The 18,574-nt window shown below is 34.5% G+C and overlaps 1 protein-coding gene across 3 annotated transcripts in view; it reads right to left on the bottom strand.

The window, feature by feature from the left end:
- TCF12 (transcription factor 12) overlaps positions 1 to 18,574 on the bottom strand; it is a 381,102-nt gene that overhangs the window by 203,643 nt on the left and 158,885 nt on the right. For all 3 annotated transcript variants that reach the window (XM_047075064.1, XM_047075063.1, XM_047075062.1), the window contains exon 4: positions 17,999 to 18,072. In XM_047075064.1, coding sequence (XP_046931020.1) covers positions 17,999 to 18,072 — 74 coding nt within the window. The remainder of the gene's footprint in view (positions 1 to 17,998; positions 18,073 to 18,574) is intronic.

Raw genomic sequence — 18,574 nt, forward strand, 5'->3', positions numbered from 1 at the left:
GAGGGAAACTCCACTCGGATGTGTGTATGTACATTCTACTTATCCAATTAAATGAAATTGGCAAGGCAAGATTAAGTGGTATTACTTTATTAGAATACTTTTGGCAGGGCACCTAGGTAGCTCTATCAGTTAAGTGCCCAACTCTTGATTTTGACTCAGATCATGGTCTCACAGTTGTGGGATTGAACCCAATGTCAGGCTCTGCACTGACAGCATGGAGCCTGCTTGGGATTCTCTTTTCCTTGTCTCTGCCCTCCCCTGTTCGTGCTCTCTCACAAAAATAAATAGATAGATAGATAGATAGATAGATAGATAGATAGATAGATAGATAACACTTTAAATAACAATACTAATATACACAATTAAAAGTAAAAATAACAAGAGTTACTTCTTTAAAGGTAAAATCATACTGTAAATGAGACATGCAGTCCAAACTGATACTGGTTTACTATATTTTCAGATACTTACAAAAATATGATACTAGTTAACTATATTTGCACATAATACAAACTTTTCAGATACTTACAAAATCAGGAGACCAGAATTCCTTTGATAATCAACAGTAGTTCACAGTATTACCAGTCTTTTTTTTATAAACCTCCTAAGAGAGACTGGGAGATGTATCACTTAAATAATAAGACTAATAGTGGCACAAAATGAATTATCATCTACTTGATCAAATATGATGATTTTATTTATACAGCTATAACTGAACTTGATTTTCTTTTTTTTTTTTCCTGCTCTCTGCTTTGAGTTCTTATGTTTTCAGCGTATACTATCAATCTCTAACCTAGATGCCATGAAGTATGTTTGTCAACACTTCTGTGAACTTCTCTTCTTTTGTCTTTCCTGCTCTTGGAAGACTTCCTTCTCATCTTCCTCTTCCCTACAGCCTATCTCTTTTACCTGTCTTTCATATCATTTTAATCTAGTTACTTACAAAATTAAAGAGATTAAACTGTGCATATGAAAGTATGACAATGCATATGCATACCTAAGTATTCCTGCCAATAATTTATCAGACAATATGCTAGGTGCCTGGATACAAGAATGAATAAAAGTCTTTCACTTCAAGGAGTTCACAGTTTAGAAAAGAAAAACAATACCTAAAAATATTTTAATAAATTGAGTAATTTGCATGAGGCCTGGGCCTAAGGTGTGTCACAGTATAGCTTCCAAAGGTTTGAGAAGTATTCTCAGACTCCCTAATAATCTATTGGGCAAGATGGCATGACCAGTAACATTTTAAATGATGCTCAAGCCAGTGTGCCAACTTCCAAGTTAAACCTTGGAAGGATAGAAAGATGGTAACATATATCAGCAAAACTTCAGATGAGAACATCAAAGCTGAATGAGCACTCTGAGGCAGGCAGAAGAAATAGCATTAAGATTTGCTAAAAATGTCCTAATGCATAATGAAACATGTTGATAACTAGAAAACAAAAATGTCAACAAACACACTCTGGTGGCTTCATGTTCATCACAGCTAACTTTTATTGCATGCATTCTATGTGCCATTGTGTTAAAGGCTTTCTTGTAGTATACCAATTAATTTAAATTATCTTTATATAGATATATTTTCCCTATCTCAAAAATGAGGAAATTTTGTCTTACAGAATTTAATTTTCTCAGAGTCCGAGAATGGTAGAGAACTGATTTAAACATGGGAACTATGACAGCAGATGACTTCATGTTAGTCACTAGATTTTTCATTTCCAGTACCAAGAAATCTGGCAACAAAGTATACACTTAAAAAGAGAATAATTTCCATTAGGCAAGCCATTTTCAAATTCTCAGAATCCTTTCAGTCTCAGGACCTGTTGTATAAAAATATTTTGTCTTAAAAAATATTGAGGGACGCCTGGGTGGCTCAGCCGGTTAAGCATCCGACTTTGGCTTAGGTCATGCTCCTGAGGTTTGTGAGTTTGAGCCCTATGTCAGGCTGTGTGCTGACAGCTCAGAGCCTGGAGCCTGCTTCAGATTCTGTGTCTCCCTCTCTCAGCCTGTCCCTCCCTCCCTCCCTTCCTCCCTCTCTCTCTCTGTCTCTCAAAAATAAATACACATTAAAAAAAATATTGAGAATCCCAAAAAATTTTTGTTTATGTTTGTTTATGTTTATCACTCAAGTGATATTTACTATATTAGAAACCAAACCTGAGAAATTAAATACACAAGAACTCAGGGCAAAGACATCAGCATATTATCAGGTACATTTGGAAACTCCACAGTACAAAGAATAAGACTGAAATGGCAAAGAGTATTTTCATAGTACAAAAATAGTTTTAACCTTGTAAACACTCTGAATAAAATAAAGGGCTCATTTCAAAGGAAAACGAAAAAGATTCAGAGAATTCAAGGGGCATGCCTAACATCACATAGCTAGCTGATGGCAGTTATTTAATTTTATTAAAGAACAGATTTTTGTCTTCTGATTACAAAATATCAGTAGTCAAATATTTGGAGACAGTTGATAGTATGGAAAGGAACTACACAATAGCAAATACAGTCAAAATTACAAGGATTTCTTGACTGAACCAGCTTTCAGTCTTCTGCAGAAAAATATAATAGTGCAGTCTTCATTTCTCCATTCACTCTTAATTTGCTTCCCTAGGGTTTCCACTTATAAAGCAAATCCATGGCGCTTATCAGATCAGGCGAGATGAAAACTCCATTTCTACTTCTACTTCCAAACAGGATAGAATAACAGAGACCAGATTAACCCTCACACTTGAAACAATCAAAAAACTAAACAGCAGTTCTGAGACATTGCACATGGGCAGCGCAGGATACTGACCCCTGACAGGGGAAACAAACAAAGTGAATCCTAGGATTGCAGAGGGGGTTAGGGAAGAGGGGGATATCTCCACTCAGAACTCTATACCTAGCAAAAAAAAAATAAACAAATAAATAATAAAGAATATTTCAAAAATACAGAAAATGAAAAACTTCATCAGCACCAGACCCTCACAAGAGGAATGTTAAAAATGTTTTTGAATCGTAAGAAAAATAACACCACCTAAAAAATGGACCTACACAAAGGACTACTGCATGTTCTGTGATCACAATGAAATTAATTATCAATAATAAAAATATCACTAGAGAATCCCCAAATATTTCAAAATTAAACAATACACTTTTAAGTAACCCATGAGTCAAAGAAGAAATTAATAGGAAAATTATGAAGTATTTTGAACTGAATGAAATGAAAACACAACATAGCAAAAACTGTAGGATGAAGGTAACACCAAAGTCAGAGGAAAATTTATAGCACTAAATATGTGTTAGAAAAGATAAAAGGCTTCAAATCAACAACCTCATCTTACACCTTAAGAAACTAGAAACAAAGAGCAAATTAAATTCAAAATAAAGGTAAGAATAATAGAAGTCAAACATATTGAAAACAGAAAAACAACAGAGAAAATCAGTGAAACAAAAAAACTAGTTCTTTGAGAATATCAGTAAAATAAGCCTCTAGCCATATTCATCAAAAAAAAAAAAAGAGGAATCAATTTACCCATATCAGGAATGAATAGGGATTCTAACTACAGATTCTACAAATATTGTGCCAGATAGACTCTAAGATGGTCTCTGTTCTCTAGTATTGACATCCTTAAATAAACAATTCCCCAGAAGTGTGAGCTGGCCTACTGATTTGCTTCTAACCAAAAGAATGTGGCAAAAGTGAGGTGATGTCATTTCTATGATTAGGCTCCATAATGTGTCTTCTATCTTGCTAGCAGACCTTCTCCCTTGCTATCTTCAATGAACTAAGCTTCCATAAGGCCCAGGTGGCAAGATACCTACGGAGGCAGTTTCAAGCCAAGAGCCAACAGGGAACTGTGACCTTCAGTTTAACAAATCGCAGAACTGAGCCTGCCAAAACACATATGAGCTTGGAAGCAGATTGTTCCCCAACAGGTCTTTCATATGGGACCCCAGTGCTGACCAATATCTTGCTTACAGCATTGTAAGCGACTGAACCAGAGGACCCAGCTAAGCTATGCCAAAATCGTCATGAATAGAAACTGAGACAATAAATGTGTGCTATGTTAAGCCACTAAATTTGTGGTACTTTGTGTATAGATCAAAAGATGACTAATACAAATATTTAAAAGATAACAAAGAAATATTATGAACAATTTTATGCCTATAAATTCAACTTAGATAAAGTAGACAAATGGACATATTTCTAAAATACACAAATAAAGCTCACTGAAGAAAAAATAAGTAACTTAAATAGTCCCTTTATTCATAAAATTGAAATTGCAATTAAAAATCATTGCCAAAAGAAAACTCTGGGCCCACATATCTTAACTACCAAATATTTAAGAAGAAATAATACCAATGCTACACAAATTCTTCCAAAAGATACCTGTCATTTTTGAGGCCAATATTATAATGATACCAAATTCTGACAAAGATAGTACAAGAAAAAAAAATCCTACAGATCAGTATTACTCAAATATAAAAATTCTTGGGGTGCCTGGGTGGCTCGGTGGTTAAGTGTCACTCTACGTTTCGGCTCAGGTCACGAGGTCATGGGATCAAGCCCCGCACTGGGCTCTGTGCTGACACCAAGCAGCCTGCTTGAGATTTTTCTCTCTCTCCCTCTCTCTCTGCCCATCCCCTGTTCATGAGCTCTTTCTCTCAAAATAAATAAATAAACACTTAAAAAGTATATAAAAATTCTTAACATTTTAGCAAACTGAATTCAGGAACATGTAAAAGGCATAATATATCATAGTGCAGTGCTATTTCTCTCAGGAATGCAAAGTTCATTAAGAATTTAAAACAGTAATTACTATAATTCCCAGAGTAACAATCAAGATATTCTCAACAAATGTGGAAAAAACACTCCATATAATCCAAAATCCATTTTTGATAAATACTCTCAACATATTTGGAATAGAAGGGAATGTCATCAATCTAACAGATCACATCAATGAAACTTATAGCTAACATCATACTTAATGGTGAAACACTGACTGTTTACCCAACATCAAGGACAAGGCAAAGCTATCCACTCTATTTCTATTAAAAACTGTACTAGAAATCATAACCAATTCATTAAGAGGAATGCAATCCAGATTGGAAAGGAAAAAGTTACTCTTATTATTCATGGATGACATACTATCCAAATAGAAAATCCTCCAGCATGTACAAAAAAAGTTACCACAGCTAGTGAGTTTACCAAGATGCAGGATACAAGATCAATATACAAAAATGTATTGTAGTCTTATGCAAGATATGAACACCCAGAGATTGAAATAGAATTATAATACCATTAAAAATTATGAAAGAGAAACTAAACAAAAGATGTGTAAAATGTGTCCACTGAAAACTATAACACATTACTTAAAGAAATTAAAGAACTAAAGAGAGAGATATGCTATATTCATGGATCAGAAGACCCTACTTTGTTAAGGTATCAATTCTCCTTAAAATGATCTATAAATTCAACACAATCCCAATCAAAATCTCAGAAAAAAATTGTAGAAACTGATATACTGGTTTAAAAATTTTCAATTTAATGCAAACTGCCTAGGATTTATAAAACAATTTGGAAACAAATAACAAGATTGGAGGGCTTACAACACTACCTGATAGGAGGATTTATTTTAAAGGAATGGTAATCAAGATGGTACAGCATTGGTGTAAAGATTTTGAAAAATCAGTAAACTAGAACAGAGTTCAGAAATTGATTCTCACACACATGGTCAATTGACTTTAACAGGGACAACAAGAGAATTCAATGGGGGAAGATAATCTTTTCAACAAATGGTGGTACCAAAACTGGATAGCTTTATGCAAAAAAAAAAAAAAAAAAAAAAAAAAAAAAAAAAAAAATCACTTTCAACCCTCACTTCACACCTTATACAAAATGAAGTCACAATGGGTCACAGCTCTAGATGAATGGTTGAACATACAAGTCATCTTATGTACTATTTCTTGAGACTATTAACTGGCAGTCAAACTTCATTCGTAAGTAATACAGAAAGATTCTACGGTGGGGAAAAAACTGTAAGAAGTATATTCTATTCCTTTCTTAAGGATTTATAACTTGCAATAATTTATTAAAAACTGAGAAATCTAACAACAAAGAAGTCCAATTTTGTTTAACCCAATAATACATAAATATTTGGACTATGGAGCTCTGTTTTTACACATTTATTAATATCCTATTAAGCACAGTTTGAGAAACCATGATCTTGTTGAAAATTTTTGCTTTACATATTAGGAACTAATGTCCAGAATAAGTAACTCTTTTGACCAAGTATGCCTGTCTAATGGGAGAAGTCTCCAGGCTTAAGTCCTTTGTTCTTTGTATTTTACAACAGATTACCATTTTCAATTGATTTGCCCTAGAGGTTTCATAACCAAGTGTTGCTTCTATTTCTCTGCTTCTACTCTCCCTGGGCCATCATTATCATAAGTTTTATCACTCAATAGTATTATGATGTTTTTCAAGAGAATGAACACTCCTTTTGTCCAGATAATATGGACTGATCATTTTTGTTTTGCTTACCTAATTCCAGTGACCAGAAAATTGTAAAATCTCAATAAATGCTGCATAAATGAAAGAACTAAGAGAAAAAAGGATTCCATGTGAACAGCACAGAAAGAAGAGTTTAAGCCCAAAGAAGACTACAAAATTTCAAATTGGGAAGAAAGATACTAAAAGTGATCTAAGAGAGTAAGGTAAGGTTAGTGGGAAATCAAGAATAATATTTACAGAGCAAGAGCTCAGAAAACTATAAACTCAATGAGATGTAACGGTATCACCGATGCAGAGAAAATACTTGGTACAGAACAGTTGATACCTTCTTGCTAATCACTAAATAATTTACATTAAACACCAAGAAGAGGGTCTATCTACTTCATGCAAAAAGTAGTACAATGACTGTGATATAAAACCACGTTAAAATAATTACTTCATTTGGTAGTATAAAGGATTAAGCATCAGTTCAATACACTGAAGCAAAGCACTCTGTTATTGTCTAAATAAAAATGTTATTAGAATATATGACAAAAGTATATCACAAAAGGAACTAACATCAATTGATCACGCTAAGCTTTTGATATAAATAAGCTCACTGAGGTCTCATTAACCATCCTGTGAAGTAGATATCCTTTCAAACAAATTTGAGGAACTGAAGAATCTACATTCTGTCAAATCTGGGTTGCCCAATTTTTCCCCCAATCATCTCTAAATAGCAAGATGTATAATGCAATAAACCTTTCCAATCATTTCAATATTGTGAACAATCTACTTTACTTATAAGAACCTCTTGTTGGTCATTTAAAACCTGCAACAAGTTCCTCATCTTGTTCAAGACATACTCCAGGAATTCAAAACTGCTGCCTAAGGAGCATCTGGGACTTGTAAAATTCCTACATGGTTTTGTATCAGAATGGATGTATAATTTTTTGTAAGACTGGATGTAAAAAGAGGAACTCTTATAGACTACTTAATAAATTCCAGATATTATGATTTATAAAATTTCCTGTATTTAATTTTCATGCACTTGTTACAAGATAAATCTCTTTGCAGATGAGAAATCCGAGGCTCAGAAATGAAGTATCTTATCTTTTCCAAGGTCAAATATAGTGGTGAAACCAGGAAGCAAATTTACCTAATTTATTCTGTGGCTTATATTTTTTTTTAAGTATAAAATGTAAATAATATTTCTATAAGAAATAATGACAGTACAATCATCTTACAACTTCTAGAGTATCTTTCATTAAAGTCCTGGACAAGGAGAAATAACAACTGTTTTGGGGTCTCTTTTATACTTTGCCAACTTGATATGGTAGAAAGGGACAGTAATTTAGAGTCATGTTTAATATCTGGTAATTTATCCACCTTCTCTGAACTTCAATCTCCTCACTTCTGAAATGGACAGGATTTAAAATGCCTTCTTGAAAAGCTGATATAAAACTTAAAATAGGGAACATGTGAAAGGTTTTAAACAATGTTGTCATAAATGCTAGTTATGATTATTGCTATTAATAAAAATAGGCTGGGGTGCCTGGCTGGCTCAGTTGGTGGAGAGCACGACTCTTGATCTCAAGGTCCTGAGCCCAAGCCCACAGCCACTGGGTGTGGACTCAAAAAAAATTTTTTTTAAGATAGGCTAAGTAGACCTAGAAAGGTATTCAGCCAGAATCTATCCTCCATCCTGTTCTTACGAATAAGAAATATGTAAGTCCATAAAAAATAATTTTAAAAAGCTGCCAGAAGTAAAACCTCAACAATTTTATGAAAAGGGACATAAGAGATATTCAAAGATTAATGTTTTGACTTTCACTAAAGACTAAACAACGAGAAGATTAAAAAAAAAAAAAAGAGAGAATTGTAAAGGATCAGTCCTGATAAAGATGCTATTTCATAAGCATGCAAAGTTAAGTGAAACTTACAGTGAGGTAAGAAACTGACAAAGGCTGGTTCCAAAGCTATGTGACAGCATCTGAATGGACACTGTCCCTGGAAGAATGGCTAAATTGAAAGAAAAACAAAAACAAAAACAAAAACCCAGAAGATCTGCCTAGCTTGAAATGGAAAAATAGACAACCTAATAGCTGTGTGATTTCTTTCATTTTAAATATCTGCTAGCAAGAGATTTAAAGGAGCTTGTATCATCCTAACCCAATTTTTTCCTTATCTAAGAACTAAGATTACAAGTTACAGGCAGGTTTGTATGTTTTGAATACAAAGAGTAACCAACAACACTTTCCCTCATGGGTTTATTTAAACCTAACTTTAAAATACACCCTTCTCTTACCCATAGTTTTTCTTCACATTCAGAACATTCAGAAGGAGCAGTTACATAACAAAACAGAGATTAATGGGAACATAGATGCAATATATAGAAAACACTTACTTTAATTCTCTGTCCCTCCTGTCTTGCTTTGCTATTTAACTGCTTCATCTCCTGTTTTGTACCTGAGATCAAGAGGCATAAAATACTATTTCAAAATTTGTGTGTCCTTTCTAATTATTGCATTTGAACTCGCAGAAGCTATAAAACCTACACCATTTTTCCCTTCAAAAATAAAAACATTAGCAAACCGTAAATAATCTAGAGAAAATATCTACTCTAAACAAGAAAAAGTAACACTAAACTTTATTTCCCATCAAAGCTGTCAAAGGAGGACAATGAGTAAAAAGTATTTTATTCACACAGCTGCATTTTTTCCATTTATAAGGGAAACTATTTATCAAAATCAAACAATCTGGTAGTTGTAGAACACAACCACAGCTAACTTGTCAAAACCTGAATAAAACACATGGAGTTTAACTCAGGAGTTATCATTCTGCGGGGTGAGTTAATCTGTATGATTTTCAATCTTCCTCAGTCATGTATGTTCATTTTTTCTCCTTTGAGACATGTCTCCATTTTCAATTATTTTGTGATCTTGACCCTATCATCCTACTCTAAGTTTAATTTCATTGCAAATAGGTCTATGTAATAACATCTTACCCGATCATCCTAGTACTCTTTACTCTTTCACTTTGGATCCATTCCTCATACCACAATATACTGATCTTTATAAAACCCGTTGTGTCATTCCCTGCATAAAAATTTATTTTTAATTGGCTCTCTACTCCCCAAAGGATACACTACATTTCTTGAACAGAAAAGTTACCTGCCTTACCACACTATTTACCTATGATTCCAAGATCATTTATTCTTTACTGAATTTTGTAATTTTGAGGTTTCTACACTTGTGGTCCCATCATTCCACATTTCTGGAAAGTTGTCTTCCTTCTAATCTTATTCATACAAATACTGTCTGTCCTATAATATCCTACTCAAACACCTCCCCTTTACTCTTTCCTGATGACCCAAAGTAATCTCTCCATCTCCTGTAATCCCACAGTAATCAGTGAAATTAACTTGATAATTAACTATTTGCTGCCTAATCCTTCTTCACTGCTGCCTGAAAAGAGTTAAAGTTTCATAATTAACTCTTCAGATAAATATGACCTGTATTTCTAACCATAGCTCCTGAACTCTAAGATGAACTAAAAGATTATTCATTTTTAATGATGTATAAACTGAATGCATTCACAAATCTCAGCATCTTAAAAATGGGGACCAGAGTAAGAACACGTTTCTTAAAAGCAGAGAGGCAACATCATTATCCTTATTTACAAGGGTAGCTCTCATGCCATTGTGCTCTACTGGGAGAAGAAAACTACAGGTTCTCTCCACCCCTAGATATTCCCAAGGCCTCTACTGTCAAATGTAAATGAACTATACCTTAGGCTCTCCCAGAACTGCAGCCAGTATAACCCTTCCTAGGGTAAGAATGACCTCTGTGAATTATATATAGATAGCACATGAGGGGAACTGAGGGTCTTATCTCCAACTTGTAATCCATCAAACCATATAGTGGCTGTTTGCCAAGCTCATCCACATGAATGAAAAGATACTGAATACCTGCTAAGAAGAGAGCACTAAGCAAAATTAAAGATCTCTTTAGCTGCATCAGGTGGGAATGGCCCAGGAGTAGCTAGACAGGTATCATTAAACTCATCCGGATAACCTTATGGACTCATTTTAGTTTCCACAGAATCTGAAAGCTGTATGTCTATTTCAGTTGAATTTTTACTTTTTTTTGTTTCCCTTATCCAAAGTACCCAATCTATGGCTTTGAGTATGAGTCTTCGAAGACTAGAGCAACTCCTTAAAAGGCTACAGTAACTCTCATATTCATTTTCTACCTGACCTGGATCATCAGGCTGCCATCCATGTGTATTCCTGACAAATGGTCTGAGAAATGACCACTGCTGGTGTTTTTTTAATAAAATGAACCTTCATTCTACCTCATTATAACAGGTACAGATGTCAGAGTATGTATTAAAATGAAAGATCTCAAAACATACTATTTATTTCTTAATTAGAAGTCTGAAATTATTTTGTGCTGAATCATAAACAGCTGCTAAACCTAGTATTTTAAAGCCAACTCATTACCACATAACTGGTTTTCCCTTTCTCCACGAATAGGCCTAAGTCCGGAACTTTACCAAGGTAGTTATTATTAGTACCACCTCCCTCTATCAATGGGCAAAGGAAAAAGGAAAAAGAAAAAAAGTTTGAGGCAAAGAGAAATAATTTGCCCAGAGTCATACAACTAGGAAGAAGAAGCACCAGAAATAGAACCCACACAACTTGATTTCAGTGTTCAAGCACTTAAATTCTATGCTAGTCTACCTCACAATATACTATGCTGGCTAGCAAACTTTCTTTTTTGTTCTATCATGTCCCGTGTCTTCTTTTGAAATATCAATTATAGATCCTCTTTTCACGTTTCTCCTCTCTTCTCCCCTTCATTCGGTGTATGGCAAAAAATTTAAGACAGTTAGTTCTTTTTTGACTTGGGAAACACTAAGGTAAGGGAGTTAAAAGGTAACTGTATAATATTTGGTATATCTGAGTTCTAGGTCAGAGTCTATCATTAACCAGGCAAACTGTCTAGCCAAATCTTGTGTGTATTTTGAATCAACAGCACATATCTCAACCTGGCCAAATCTCAAACTCTCTTAGTTTCCTCATCTATGAAATAAAAGGAATAGATATAAATAGCTAGCACACTTTCTAGTTTTGAAATTCTAGGATGCTGCAAAATGGGAAGGAAAGGAAGAGCAATACAGACACAACTGTTTCACTCTGCAAACCATATTTATAAAGAGAACGGAAAACCACGGTAGAAATTTAGCAATTTGGAAAAATAAGCACTCAAACTCTATGCAATTGAATATTGCTTCTCTCCCCCCAAATTACTACCACAATAGATTATACAGTACCTGAAAAATGCACAAAATTAAAATGCCAACTGCTGGTCACTGCTGGTACTTATAAACATAATTACTATTAGCGGTTACCTACCACTGATCTCTTTTACTTTTTTTTTTTTCATTTACTTATTTATTAATTTACATCTAAGATAGTTAGCATATTGTTATAATGGCTTCAGGAGTAGATTCAGGGATTCATCCCCTATGTATCACACCAAGTGCTCATCCCAACAAGTGTCTTCCCTAATGCCCCTTACTCATTTAGCCCATCCCCCTTCCCACAATGCCTCCAGCAACCCTCAGTTTGTTCTCTGTACTTAAGAGTCTCTTCTGTTTTGTCCTCCTCCTTGTTTTTGTATTATTTTTGCTTCCCTTCCCTTATGTTCATCTGTTTTGTATCTTAAATTCCTCATATGAGTGAAGGCATCTGATATTTGTCTTTCTCTGACTGGCTAATTTTGCTTAACATAATACCTTCTAGTTCCATCCATGTAGTTGCAAACGGCAAGATTTCATTCTTTTTGATTGTCAAGTAATACTCCATTGTATGTATGTATGTGTGTGTGTGTGTGTGTGTGTGTGTGTACATATATATACACACATATATATACATACACACATCTCCTTTATCCATTCATTTGTCAATGGACATCTGGGCTCTTTCCATACTTTGGCTATTATTGATAGTGCTGCTATAAAACATTGGGGTGCATGTGCATCTTTGAAACAGCACAACTGTATCCTTTGGATAAATACCTAGTAGTGAAATTGCTGGGTTGTAAGGTAGTTCTATTTTTAATTTTTGGGGGAATCTCCATACTGTTTTCCAGAGTGCCTGCACCAGCTTGCATTCCCACCAGCAGTGCAAAGGATGATATCTTTTACTTTTTAAACTGAGGAATGAAAAACTCTGTATTTTAGGAAATACTGTCAACAAGAAGACTTCTCCCCTTTCCTGTGAGCCCTGTCATAACTCCAGGGTGCAAACCCCAATGATACCTCAGTACTTAAAGCTTGGCCTAAGTTGGGTAACAGAGCTACAAGGGCAGGAAAACCAAGATGACCGGGGCCCCTTGGAATTTTCATCAACTAAAATGATCACACAACATTTTAGAAATGGAATTTGTACATCAGGAAATATGACCATGGAAATGAACATGAAATATTAGATATTTGGAGATAATAATGATGATAATTATAGTAGTAGCAGCTCTCATTTATTGAATAAATGAAATGAAATACTTCATAGCTATTATCAGGTTTCATCTTTACTCAAACCCTACAAGGTATGTGTAAAATTATCGTAATTTTGGAGATGAGAACTCTGAGGCTCAAAATGACTTGGTAACTTATCCAAGGTCACAGAATACAATTCTCCAGAGTCGGTGATCTTAAATGCTTTACTAAGTAGTATCATCAATCAGGATAATACTTTGTAAGCATAGGAGAGAGGAGGCCTATTTACCATTAATACCACCACCATCGACTTTGAGATTCACCACCATAAATCAACTTTGATTCTTTTCTCCTCGATCTCCAAACACAATTAATCTAGTAAATCTAAGAATTCTTCCCCAATCTTCCCCAAGTATTCAGCAAATACTTATAGAAGTCCATGATGTAAAAAGCATTACACCGGACAGAGTAAAACTTTTATATCTAAGTTTGTCACAAGACTTCTCCTTTCCCAAAGAAAGAAACAGATAACTGAAGGGGAAAGGAAATTGATTTTATGTGTTTTACAAATCTAAAGGAAGTATATTAAGCATGACAGAATCAGCAAGTAATTCTTATTCATTACACTTAGAATGTAGCACATCTGCAAATGTATTCATTCATTTAAATTATTACATATAGATCTAGTTAATAAATTCTGATATACATAGTATTAAACTCCAACACTTACATAGCAGTCACTATGTACCAGACACTGACCTAACCACTTTATATAGATTTATCTAATTTAACCATAGTTTTACATACATTTAATCCTTATGACAGCCTTATAAAGTAATTATCCCCAATTCACCGACGAGTAAACTGAGGTAAAGTGAATTTAAGTAAGTTGTCCAGAATCATACAGGTAGTAAGTGGCAGAGCTGGGATTCATATCCAGGTACTCTGGCTCCCGTTCTGTGCTCTTGACCACTACCTTCTAAAGAGGAGGGGGAAAAAAATCTAAAACTAGAATAAATCATTAACATGGTGGTAAATAACAAAAATCATGGTATTCTCTGGCTTTTATACCTGCTGCAATGTCAAATACAGATAACATTTGTTTGTAGGAAAGGATAAAAACTAAGGGAGGGCGGGGAAAAAACTCATTAACTATACCTCTTGCCCAGATCTAAACTATTTGAGATCTTAATCACTCCTTTCAATCTCTGGTGCCTTAACCTCGATCACCACTTTTCACATAATTCTGAAAATGAAAGTGTTATTCACATCATGATGATGCTTTTATCTGTTCAGTTGTGTGTTTTGTTCTGCAGAGGTGAGCAGGTCAACAATGCAGAAACCAGGACTAACAAAAGTGAAGAGGTTTGAAGTACATGCCACAAATGCTCTTACTTCCTTATGAGTGTCTCAGACATGTGTCATCTTCACATTTCCTAAGAATACTGACCATGTCTACCATTTCTTCTGTAACCACTAATAGGTACATGCATTTATTTTTGTCTCTACCTAATAAAAATACTCTATTGAATGATGTGCTACGGCAGGTTCTGATAACCATAAACTTGGTAAATCACCTATATATTGTGAGGCTACTTTTCTTGTGGGTTTGGGAAAAATGGGCAGACAGGAGCTCTGCCGGCTTTTCCTACTTCAGAAATAACATGTATAACACTAAGTACGCTTTTGAGAAGTTTGTGGCCTCTTAACCATACAACTCTGGTAGAGCTCACTTAGGCATCAAGGTTACTAGAGCAAAATGCCATCTTCGTTAGATTTAAAGTAAGTACCTATAAGGCAAAAAGTGTACAAAGCAAATATTCCCCTTAAAAAGGTGTTAAATAGATACTAAGTTCAACCTATGAGATTGTGTGTAGTCAATCTCGTACGGTAAAATGCATAGTTATGATACATGAGTAGAGAACTATTAACAGAGTTCATGTACCAAATATGTTTTTACAGTAATGCAAAACATGATTATTTCTCCCTTATAGTTTTAGTGGAGGCATGGAGGATGGAGAACTCAGCTCAATCCAACTAAACTATAAGCATATGCTTTATGACTCCACCAAACCACTCATTCTGCAGTTTTTACATACTTTTTATTGTAGCCTACTATGTTTCAAGCTTTACAAAAAGTAAAATAAATTTTTTTCCTATCAGTATTGTAAAATCAAATTCTTTTTTAAATGATACAACCTGCTGTGATGGAAATGTATTATTTATACAATATGGCAAAGTCTAAATACATTTCACTGGCAGAATTTCTACAAAATACTTGCAAATTTCATTAAAGTTTAAATTGACTTGTTAATGATTTTACAAAGTATCAAAATTGGTTTTTTTTTTTAAATTTTTTTTTCAACGTTTATTTATTTTTGGGACACAGAGAGACAGAGCATGAACAGAGGAGGGGCAGAGAGAGAGGGAGACACAGAATCGGAAACAGGCTCCAGGCTCTGAGCCATCAGCCCAGAGCCCAACGCGGGGCTTGAACTCACGGACCGCGGGATCGTGACCTGGCTGAAGTCGGACGCTTAACCGACTGTGCCACCCAGGCGCCCCCAAAATTGGTTTTTAGCCAATATCAGTATTTACTTCTGAATTAAAAAAAAACTCAACAGACTATGATACTCAGTGGAATAAAGTCTTTTGGTAAACTGAGACTCTTATTAACAAAATTATATCTATATTTATGATTATAAAAAAAATAGTCAACTTGGTAGATGGGGTTTAATGATAAAACCCAAAAAGTTCATAAACTTCCTATTAAAAGTGTATTGAAGACAGCTTCTAAGATAACCATAAATGTCTTTCCTTGGTGAAAAGATTTCAGGAGAGAATTAAATTGTTCAAAATTATAAATAAAACATAACTTAACTAGATAAACCATTTTAGGTTCAAAATCATGACCAGGATAGAAGAAGCAAAGTTAGTGGAAGAATGGATTTCAATGAGAACAAAAATAAAGGGTTATATATATATATATATATATATATATATATATATATAAAGGATATATATATATATATATAGTATATAAAGATAGATATATGCTATCTATATAGCATATATATCTATTTATATATATATATACACACATATATATATATATATACACACACACGGTTGCATGGTAGATTGGGAATATTTAAATATTAATCTTGGGTTTTTAAACAGAAAACTAATTTACTATAAAATCAATTTAACTTTGCAATGCACACAATATACATTCAACATAGCATAGCAAATAGCAAAAAGAAAAGTAAGAGTAACTTTGAAGTCCATCTCTAGAGGCAAACTTAATTTCACGATCATGAAATATGTAAAACTTTGGATGTACTATTATGTTCTCTTCTCCTAGAATCTTATTTAGTACTCAAGTACAACAAAATTGAAAGTCTAAAAGGAAAGTACACATAAGGTACAAAGGCACCATTTAATACATTTTAAGAAATAAGTTATCACACAGTAACTCAAGCCTTTGAAAGAAATAATCCAATAAATAGTATTTTGTTCTCCACTATATAAAATCCATACTTCACAATCTAAACAGGAAACCTACCTTTCCTACTCACAATGGTATTTAAAGAATCAAAAACTTCTAAAGGTAGAAGAATATTTGGACAATCAGTTTAACTAGCCCTAAGGTTAAAATAAGGTGCCCAAGGATTACACAGGAGAGAGGATAGTAAATCCAAGTCTTGTGATACCCACAACAGTACTCTTTACACTACAACCCAGCTTTCTCATCACAGATTCCCAAAAGGGAAACACTAAAACCATGTTTAATTGTCTCTTTAATAATTATTCTTAATTCTCCGTGACTATCCTATTTTTTCCCAAAGTATTTAAAATAAATTAAACATAGGCTACAGCCAAATATAATAGCAAACCACATATTTTAACTCAACATTAAAAAAAATTTTGTTAATGTTTATGTATTTTTGAGAGACAGAGAGAGACACAGCATGAGCAAGGGAGGGGCAGAGAGGGAAACAGATTCCGAGGCAGGCTCCAGACTCTGAGCTGTTAGCACAGAGCCTGACGCAGGGCTCAAACCCATGGACCAAGAGATCATGACCTGAGCTGAAATCCGATGCTTAGCTGACTGAGCTACCCAGGCACCCCTAATTCAGCATTTTTTAATGCAAAATGACATAACCCATATGGAGATTATGGACTCCAATCACATACTGTTTCCTTCCACTTATGCCAATATGCTTCTAGGGTTAAATATCCATAAATTTTATGCTTGTCTATCTTCTAATGGTTAATTCTAAGAGAAGTAAATAGTTCATTATTTATTCAAACTATGACATTTTGGAAAAGGTAGCTCTTAACCTCAGCAATTTACTGCAGAGTCTGGAAACACAGAATTTAATTTTACTGCCAGCTCTTTGGTCTAATTTTTAATCTTTCAGTCTCATTATTTTAAAGTTTTGGGGGATTTGTTTGTTTACTGCTAAAAAGAGGCTCTAATCTTATGACCTCACTATGTGTAGAATGTTAGCTTGGTCCTATTTTCTCTTAACTGCCAACCGAGAAATGTCATCTGTTATGTGTGTTTTGATATGCTTCCAAGAGACAGAGCTATAGAGTCCCAGATATAAACAGCTGATGACTACTGGAACAAGAACGGGAGAGGGAAGACTGGAAACTGATACTCTGAAAGTCAGCGCCATCTCTCAAAGGTAATACACGAAGAAAACAATACACAAAGAAAAATTTATGTATGGAGAATAGTCAGGCATTCTAAACTCTTCCAACTCTAGTAAAGAGTATTATAGGTAATCCAGGTGTAGAAATATTTCCTTCATTGTAAGAGATAAAATAAACTCCCCAAATATGACAATAAATGGAAAAAAATAAATCTACCATGAAGGTACTGTGTATTCTATGATACTCCCATGTAAATACGTAATCTTCATTTCTCTTAACAGAGTTCATATACAAAAAAACTTATTTATTCTGCCAAAGTACTTCATAGTTTTAATCAAGGGTGATGAACAAACTTACTCTAGATGAGTCATAAGAGGGGCTTGGTTGACCACTTGTTCCCCAAGATGTCGTACCTCCTCGTTCATCCATACCTGAGAAGAAAGTGAAAGATTTAAATCCAGAAGGATAGTATGATGGATTTTTTTTAAATATAGTATAGCAGAGAATAAAATTCAGCAAGTAGTATTTGCATTTGCATAGAACTAGCTGTGTATCAATTCTTGTCTCAGAAACCTGAAGAGCATAAGTTACCTTGAGGGTCTTCGTCACTGCTCCATACAGTGCCCAATATACAATGGAGAATTTCAGAACCAAAATATGTCTCTGGAGACTTTAAAATAGGGCATAATCTAGATTTCCCATTTCTGTCCGTACCCACTGCTACTTCTAAGAGTAAATGAAACTTTCTTTTTTTTTTTTTTTTAACGTTTATTTATTTTTGAGACAGAGAGAGACAGAGCATGAACGGGGGAGGGTCAGAGAGAGAGGGAGACACAGAATCTGAAGCAGGCTCCAGGCTCTGTGCTGACAGCGGGGCTCAAACTCACAGACCGCGAGATCATGACCTGAGCCGAAGTCGGCCGCTCAACCGAC

This window comes from Lynx rufus, unplaced genomic scaffold (assembly GCF_022079265.1).
Source record: "Lynx rufus isolate CCGP_SWC_20201006 ecotype Redwood Valley unplaced genomic scaffold, mLynRuf1.p SCAF_13, whole genome shotgun sequence".
Taxonomy (NCBI): Eukaryota; Metazoa; Chordata; class Mammalia; order Carnivora; family Felidae; genus Lynx; species Lynx rufus.